Source organism: Tarenaya hassleriana, unplaced genomic scaffold, assembly GCF_000463585.1.
Source record: "Tarenaya hassleriana unplaced genomic scaffold, ASM46358v1 Cleome19, whole genome shotgun sequence".
In the NCBI taxonomy this organism is placed as follows: Eukaryota; Viridiplantae; Streptophyta; class Magnoliopsida; order Brassicales; family Cleomaceae; genus Tarenaya; species Tarenaya hassleriana.
The window spans coordinates 2,541,015-2,549,500 of record NW_010965304.1 but is presented as its reverse complement, the minus strand read 5'-3'; the positions used below and the strand labels follow the sequence as shown (position 1 = coordinate 2,549,500).

Genomic DNA, 8,486 nt, shown 5'->3' with positions numbered 1-8,486 from the left:
CTCTTGACTTGAGAACTTGTAGACAGATGGTGCAACAGATGAGAGAGTCTCCGTCCGCCGCCGCATTTTTGGCTCGTTCAGGTACTGTTCCTATTTGGACCCCACTCGGTTTTGTTCGATTTTCCGATCATTGTTGCATTTGTCCTAATCGATTTTGAGGATTGGTGATAGATTCAAATTTGCCTGCGAACAAATCCTTAGATTGTCCGTGTGATGGACTATTGTGAGCAAAATTGCATCCAATGGATCGGTTTACTGCTGAATGTGAATTCTCAGACAGGATACAATGCTAGCGATATTTGAAATCTGGATACAATTCTCAGATAATGACTAAGCATCATTGTGTAGAAATTGGACCGGTGAATGCCTTACCGTTTTATCGAGTTTGTCCTTCTTGTTCTGATTCACATTCTGGAAAATGCCTTTCCTTCATATCTGTGAAAATTTCTCCTTTTCCCTGGTGCAAACACGGAGCTATAGATGTCTTCCTGTCTGTACAAATAGATGAAATGGATCATAAAACCATTTAGGTGACCTAAGAAGCGAATTGGTTTGCTCTTAGACCCATGTGTTAATGAATAGATTCGATATTCTGGCCTTACCCATTTATAATCTCCTCTCGGGTTCCATCTCAGGGCACTCCAAACACTCTGATGGGTCGTTTTTCTCTCTGCACGTCTCTCGTATTTGCATCAACTCCTCTTCATCCGACATGATAATCTCCATCATTTCAGAGCCTAAACTCGAAGCCATCTGCCTAGACAGATGAATGCTCTTTTCCTTATTGTGGTAAGCTGAACATGCATTGTAGATCGTAACATTTAGCATTTCTGACACACTGAGTTGAAATGCTCATACCATGTTCGTATGCGCTAGAAAACGAGGGTCCTATCTGATAGTAAGGCATGCGAGACTGAATTCCAGTGTCCCTAGTCTACGCTAGTGATCTCCTGATCCTTCGAGTTGCTGGGGCGTATTCTGGTCCGACTTCTTGTTTCTGATGCCATTATGCTTTTCCTTCAGGTGACATGGTTGAAGAACTTGCTCCTCACTCCTTATAATCAGAGTGATCTTGCATTAAAGATTTGCCTCCCTCTTCTTTCAAGGGGAAAGTCCTGCACTATCACCTATGGCACACTCTCAAACAAACTCCCAACATACGCGGAAAAGGTTTTGTTCGGCGCACCGAGCTTTCTCTACGTCTCCTAGTGTAAGTCAAACTGTCCGGAGGCTTATCAGATCGATGAGCAGAAGGAAGAAGAAGAATTGCTTTCTCCACGGGAGAACTTGTTGTTGAGATCGAAAAAAAATCATGCAGCACGAAAACTACATCGAACAAAGATGTGTAAGTTGTCAAATTTAGTGTTTCTGTTGACTTGATAAATTCTTTGTCTAAACATTTTGACCCTCTTTTGATTCTGCTACAGGAATACGATGCAGACAACATGTTTGGGTTGTGGTAATAAATCTCGATCGCCTATACTTGGTTGTTGAGAGGCATGCTAGAGGAGCGAGTAGTCTTTTCTCTCTTGGTAAAACCTAAACTAGAATCATTGAGAGACCCATAAAACATAAAGTTTCTATAAGAAAGTGATCTTTAAAAAACTCATGAGTCTTCCACTGGCATATATTGTTTTCACCATCACAGACAATATCATTTTCTTTGTGTAGAACAGCTTGTATATAAAGTTCCTAACCACTTCTATTTATCCAAATAAAAAAACTTATATTGTACATTTTCTAAAGTTGATGTTGGTGACATGATCTGAAGCCTAGTAGGAGATAAATGAAAGTGTATTTTCGGTTTGTGTATGGACTAACTTATGTGCATATAACAGTTTGAAGCAAGAGCTGGTCGAGTTGGGAAACTCGTGATTGCAAACCTCGTATAAGCTCGCAGCGATGCAGTAGCGTTCCTCCACTAAAGCGGCAAAGCGTTCTCGTGCTTCTCGTCTCTTCTTCTTCGTCAAAGATTCAACTTATATATACCCAATCTTCCTGAAATGCTACTTGGCATTGGAGTTTTGTTGTCTCGAATTGGAGCTTTTGTGTTGCATAATGGCAGCTTTTTCCTCGCGAAGGTACACATCTTAGTTGCTTAATCCGTGAAAATTACATGGTAATAACATTTTGAAACTGTTGATCTCGACTTTTAACTCTTCTACTTTCGTTAACCATCTTCTCATCCAGCTGAAATATCTCGCGTTTTCAGGATGACTACCAGGTTTTGGACGGGCGAAACATCAGTGAATGGGAACCCATAAACCAAATCTTCTCCCTCTATTGAGCCTCTTAGGGTGCTGCAGTAATGTTCAGTCCACAAGAACTGGTTTGTCGTTGTTGATCTTTGGATCAACAAGTTATTGTTACCTTCAAGACTTGACTTGAGAACTTGTAGACAGATGGTGCAACAGATGACAATTCAGATGCATTGTCTGGGCCATATGGTGATAATGAATTGAACATCTAACACAGCGTCGAGTGTAGACATTTCGGTTTCGATCCAATTCGGTTTCATTAAAAAAATATTCGGATTAAAATTAAAGAACTTTCGTTTGATTAGCTTTCTTATATTCGGTTTGGTTTGGATTGATTTTATTCCATAAAAGTTATAGGAATTAAAACCAAAATAAATTTCTTTTTGGATGTGATTAGAATTCTCAGTAGAGATCATAGCGAAGACATCTCTGATGGTAACCTCATACATATTTCTTACTGAGTGAAATGTGCTTGAAATTTCTGAGTTGCTATCACTTCGTCGTCTGCCATTTACCAAATCAGACAAAAACGTTAAGGAAGAACAAAACTGAAATTCGGGTTTTTCTATGTATGAATCCGAGATAGGAAGCCAAACTTCGTATGCTTTGAGAAAAGAATTTACAAATCGAGAGATCTCCCGTCAGATCATACAATCGAAAAACAAAACCCTAATTTCAAACTCAGAAAAAGGACAAAACCCTAAGCACTCTATGCATTTGTTTCATCGTCATCCCTAAACCCTAACAGTAGACAAAAACCCTAAAATCTTCCATGGTTCGGATTCTATAAACCCAAGAGTTTCTGGCCAAAACCCATATTCAGATTTGGGGAAAAAATCGAAGGACAAAACCCTAACCCTGTTTCTTGGTATGTCTTTTTACTGTGATTCATCGTACTCGTACGGCACGCTCCGACACAACGGGCAAGAGTTCGTACGCTTGAGCCACTCCACAAGACATTCTCGGTGGAAAAAATGAGGACAAGACGGCATTTGCACAAGAGCACCCTCCGAACCCAACAAGTTCTCCAGACAGATCGCGCAAGCCTCCGATTCCATATTCGAGGAGTTCTCCAATTTCTCGGCAGAATCGAAACTCTGTTCTTCCACCAATCTCTGCAATAGAGCTTCCGATGCTCCTCTCGAAGGAGAAGAACCCGACACAAGAAAGATCGTGTCGTTGATCAGTTTCACGTTTACGACCATTGTGATACCTTGACGTCCGAAACCCATGCGATTTGCGGAATCAGCGATATCAGTGGCTAATTGCTGGCACAAGAAAGGATCGTGGATACGGGGACGGAGGAGCTGTAAGATGTGGCGAGGAGCGGGGCTTCTCAGATCCAAGACGATGGGAACTGTCGGAGGATATTTGCGGTACCAGATTAAGGTTCGGACACCGCTGGGATCTTGGATGAATTCGCGAGTCTCGAAATGGAAGACGATGAAGACGTCGTTCCTCAGAGGCAGCCAAGGTGGGAGTGCGCTCGATGTGATTAAGCAGTCGTAGTAAGTGTCTTGAGAATTCATGGCGATTCCAGCAAATCAGACAACCCTTTTAGCAATTTGCAGAGAAACGAAGAAATCGCAGAGAGAGAGAGATGGGAGCAGAGAGAGAGAGAGAGAGAGATTCAAGTTTTGGGTGTTTCCTTTTCTCTATGAGAGGAGGGATTGTTAAGTATCGAGAGAGAGCTCAAACGGTCATATTTTGAATCTTCGGATGCGTCGTGGCGGTAAAATCTACGCGCTGCAACCGACTTAGAGCTCACGCAACGGTCATCATTCGAGATTTTGAAACTAAGGGCAAGGGGACGATCCTCACGTGACTTTACATTCCTTTTCTATAACCAGTTTATACATGGATTCGAATATACGAGACACCCTCACGTGACTTTCATCTTTGCACTTCCCGGTCTTCCCTTGTATAAAACCAGATGGATACAATTTTTTTTTCTAGTGTAATAATAATAATAATAATAATAATAATAATAATAATAATAATAATAATAATAATAATAATAATAATAATAATAATAATAGATAAATTATGAATGGCACAACGTTTCAGTTTCTTTTTACTGATTTGAAAACAGCGTGATTTTAATGAAATACGTAAAATATAACAATTGTCGAATTGTAATTGAAATTTTTTAGGTACAAGAATCAAGATTATGTTAATTTTGACCGAATCAACGCTACAATATTGTATTTGGGTTAGTTTTAACAAAAAAAAATATTGTATTTGGGTTACAATCACATTTAACCAAAAAAATATTGTATTTGGGACGCTAGCACATACATACATACATACATACATACATACATACATACATACATACATACATACATACATACATACATACATACATACATACATACATACATACATACATACATACATACATACATACATACATACATACATACATACATACATACATACATACATACATACATACATACATACATACATACATACATACATACATACATACATACATAGCAGATACTAGACATGACCTCCTAACCGCAGGGGCCTCCAAGAAGCCTGCAGCGCAAAGACTCTTCCCGACCAATGGCACAGAACTCAGAGAAATATCTATATTTGATTTTAAAATATAACCAAAAAAATATCTATATTTGATTTTTTTCATGAAAATACGTCCGAATATAAATAGCAAGTGAGACAAATATACCTATTTTTTTTTGTATTTAGATGGTTTATTTTTAAAAATAAACACCCATTACATAGATTATAATGTAATAAAATATGAAACAGAAAAAACATAGATTGAAATTGTCGTAAGATAAATAACAACTACACTTTCCATATATACATATGATATATGATTAGTTTATTTAACAGAAATGTTAGATTATTTATAAGTCGCATTTGTTTTAAAACAAGAAAGAAAATTTTGTTTTTTTTTTCACCGAAAGAAAAATTTGTGAGTCAACAACAATAAATTTTGTTTTTTTATCGGCAACTTGTCTAACATTTTTTAAGTTAAACTTTGATTTTTTTTATGGGAGAAAATATTTATTTTCTAGTGCAGAAAAAAGCTTTTCTTTTTTTCACCTAATTTTCTTTGTCGGTATTGTAGGGCAGTCCCAACCAAACCCTAATTTCAATTCAATTGGGATTCGATCTTGGGGCCTCGAAACGTCTAAGAGATCTCTCTCATTTTGGTCGTTCTCTCTTTTGCTTCTTCACCGGCTTTCTCAGATCTACTATCTGTCCAGATCTTGCCGTCGGAACTGCCATATCTCCGTCGTCTTCTTTCTCTTCGTGTACGTCACCCGCCAGCGAGGTCATCTCTCTCTCTCTCTCTCTCTCTCTCTTTCCGTTTCGATTACTGACCTGCACTACGGATTTGGATTCTTCATCGAATCGTTTCTTCAAAAAATGATGTTTTTCATCTTTTCTTATCGGTTATTTTTATTGCCCAGATCTTCATCTGCTTTGAAAATGCTGCGTTGATTTGTTCTTTGACTATATGTGGTTTCGAAAATGTTTCCGAGGATGTTCTTGAATTATTTTTCAGATTTTTTTGGAAATTGGATTTGTTTATTTGATTAGGCAAATGTTTCTTGAGATGTTCTTGAATCATTTTGCAGATTAGTATATATGGTTAGGGAATTGTTTCTGGGGATGTTCTTGATTCATTTTGCAGATATCTGCATTTGATTTACAAATTCTTGGTTCGGTCAAATCTTTAATGTCCCTCCGAAACGTACGGCTGAAAGAAAGTACCATTTCCAATAATCTGTTTATGGCAACATAAGGAGTGTTAAATTAGATCAGAAGTTTTTCGTCTGAAAAAATCTTTTTGGTTTCTGATACAATTTTTCTCTTGAGTTTTCAGATCCATTTGGTAAAGCTTTAAACTCAATAATGGATCTTGGAGCTTGTGATATTTGGTATTAACCGATGGTTTTCTTGTAATAAGTTTATGTGTATATACTGTAACTCTGATGTCTATAGTTTATGTCCAAACAACACTAAGACCATGCTTTTGCATAAAGTTTGCTGTTTCTCTGTGTTAGACCGTCTTGTCTCTTGTTGAACTTAACAATGTCTGAATTTGTTGTTGAAAATGTAGCTTTTCTTACGAGATATTCTCCTTTTGTGGGATAGGCTGCATTGAATTCTTGTGAATGTTATAGTGTTCTTCATTTGAAACACGGCGTTGATTATATCGTTCTTCATTTGTTCTGAAGATGTCTCCATCATCCAAGTCTAGATCCAAGGACATGAAGGCTGTGAATGATTTGAAAAAGACACCTATGGAGGGTTCAGGATCCATGAGTACAGAAACTGGCATACTGTCTGGAGCTTACAATGACCTTTTGGGGACATTCCAAAGCATTGAAACATTCCCAACAACTGGTTCCTCATTTCTTCACAATAGTGGCCGTTTTAGAAACATCGATGAGTCAGATTCTACTGGAGTTGACTGTGATTCTGTTTCTAATAATGGTAGCTGGTCAGGTGACTCGGAAGATCACAAGGAGAAAGCATCAAATCCTCCTATCCAGAAAGAAACAATACCAGGAGCAGACAATGACAAGCGTGAAAAGATCCGGCTGAAGAATGAAAGAAAACATCAACGCCAAAAGGAAAAGCGAGCACAGGAGTTACACGAGCGATGTAGGCAGTATCTGATGTCAAGAAAACTTGAAGTCCTTTCGCAGCAGCTTGTAGCAATGGGGATTTCTCAAGAACGGGCAACATTGGCTCTTATGTTAAACGTGGGGAAAATAGAGGAATCCATTAATTGGCTGTTTGATCAAGATGGAGGGACTAAACATGCAGAACAGAAAACAGAATCTGCTCCTAGAAATTTGAATATTGATATATCAGAAGAGTTAGATCGGATCTTGGAATTGGAAACTCGGTACAGGTGCACCAAGCAAGAGGTAGAAAGAGCTGTGGTTGCAGCAGAGGGTGACATTGAGAAGGCAGAAGAAACATTAAGAAGACAGAAGCAAGAGCAATCTACTTGTAATAAAAAACCCGAAGAGACTAGTGATAATCCTGCTTCTAGCAGTGACAAACTAACCACACATCCCGCAAGTCAGAACACCGTATCACAATTGCCTCTGAGAGCAGGTTTGTACCCTGCAGGCCAAGAAACTCGAGAAAGGAAGGATTTCGAGTACTTGAGACGATCCAGTTTGTTTGCTGGAGGAGTCCCGGAATCTGTAAATCAAAGTTCGGATCATCCGTTGGATATAATTCAAATGAAGTTGGAGTGGATGAAATTTCAAGCTGCAGTCATGGGAGAGAAAAACTGGTCGAGTCCCATGTCGTATCATCAACCATCAGCTGCAGCACCAAAGCCAGAAGCCCATTACATGGCTCTAGGGAATCAATTCAAGAAACTTCAGCAGCAAGACGTCAGGGAACCAGTAATGGCCATGCAGCAACATTCTCGATTTGTTGCTGATACAAACCCGATACCTGTCTTGGCCATGAGTTCGTCCTTCCCTGGGACAGCCAATGGTTGGTACCCTTTGAGCAGAACTGAGGTGCCTCAATCTAACGGATTTGTTCCCGACATCACTGCCACCAGAAGTCTCATTCCTATGGATCTGAGCTCAAACCCGACTTACCCACAACTTCAATATCAGGGCCAAATGAATGGTCACCGAAGTGGGGCTATGGCCACCACAGCACCAGCTGTGGCTGCAGCTGCTTCCCTTGGACTATTCTCAGGGTTCGGACCCGCACCCACCTCAGGATCATCTCATTCCTCACTTGACTGGAACACCGGCGACTCAATGGGACAGCTAGATTACACCAACATCGACTGGAGCCTGGACAAAAGCCCATCTTTCCCAAGACCAGACAGACAGTTCCCGAGTTCCAGAACGTCCGCATATAATCATAATACCGACAGGTACATCGATAGACCGTGGAATAGAATGAGATCGGATGGGTGGAATGGGATGGGAATTGTAGGAATGCAGGAGGTAGGGATAGGCTCCGGAGGTGAAATACAAAGGGGGAAGAATGCCAGGGATTGGACATCACCGTTCGAGGGTAAGGACCTGTTTAGCTTGTCTAGACAGTTTGTTTCTTCTCCTTCGCTTTGATGTAAAACTGGGAGAGTTTGGTGGTGGGTTCTGTCTTGTGTTGTATCACCTTTCTTTTAAATGTTTCTTCTTTGCTGTATTCTCCATTTCCCTTATATATATATGTGAATGTGATTTCATTTTCTAGTAG

The 8,486-nt window shown here is 39.5% G+C and overlaps 2 protein-coding genes and 1 long non-coding RNA gene across 4 annotated transcripts; 2 read left to right on the top strand and 1 right to left on the bottom strand.

Moving 5' to 3' along the window:
- The first annotated feature begins 42 nt into the window (after positions 1-42).
- Positions 43-2,522, top strand: LOC104811211. 2 transcript variants are annotated; one of them, XR_771408.1, is made up of 6 exons: positions 43-81; positions 636-789; positions 1,024-1,345; positions 1,428-1,532; positions 1,839-2,081; positions 2,213-2,522. It is a non-coding gene; the product is annotated as an uncharacterized LOC104811211 (long non-coding RNA). The 2 variants fall into 2 exon arrangements; XR_771407.1 differs by having other exon boundaries at positions 1,428-2,081.
- A 614-nt stretch (positions 2,523-3,136) lies between these two features.
- LOC104811308 (putative RING-H2 finger protein ATL19) lies at positions 3,137-3,787 on the bottom strand. The gene has a single exon (XM_010537968.1). It carries the CDS (start codon positions 3,785-3,787, stop codon positions 3,137-3,139), a length of 651 nt encoding a protein of 216 aa, XP_010536270.1.
- Positions 3,788-5,371: 1,584 nt separating this feature from the next.
- Positions 5,372-8,482, top strand: LOC104811209. Its single transcript, XM_010537847.2, has 2 exons — positions 5,372-5,568; positions 6,479-8,482. Exon 2 carries the CDS (start codon positions 6,479-6,481, stop codon positions 8,354-8,356), a length of 1,878 nt encoding a protein of 625 aa, XP_010536149.1. The 5' UTR covers positions 5,372-5,568; the 3' UTR covers positions 8,357-8,482.
- The last annotated feature ends 4 nt before the right edge of the window (positions 8,483-8,486 follow it).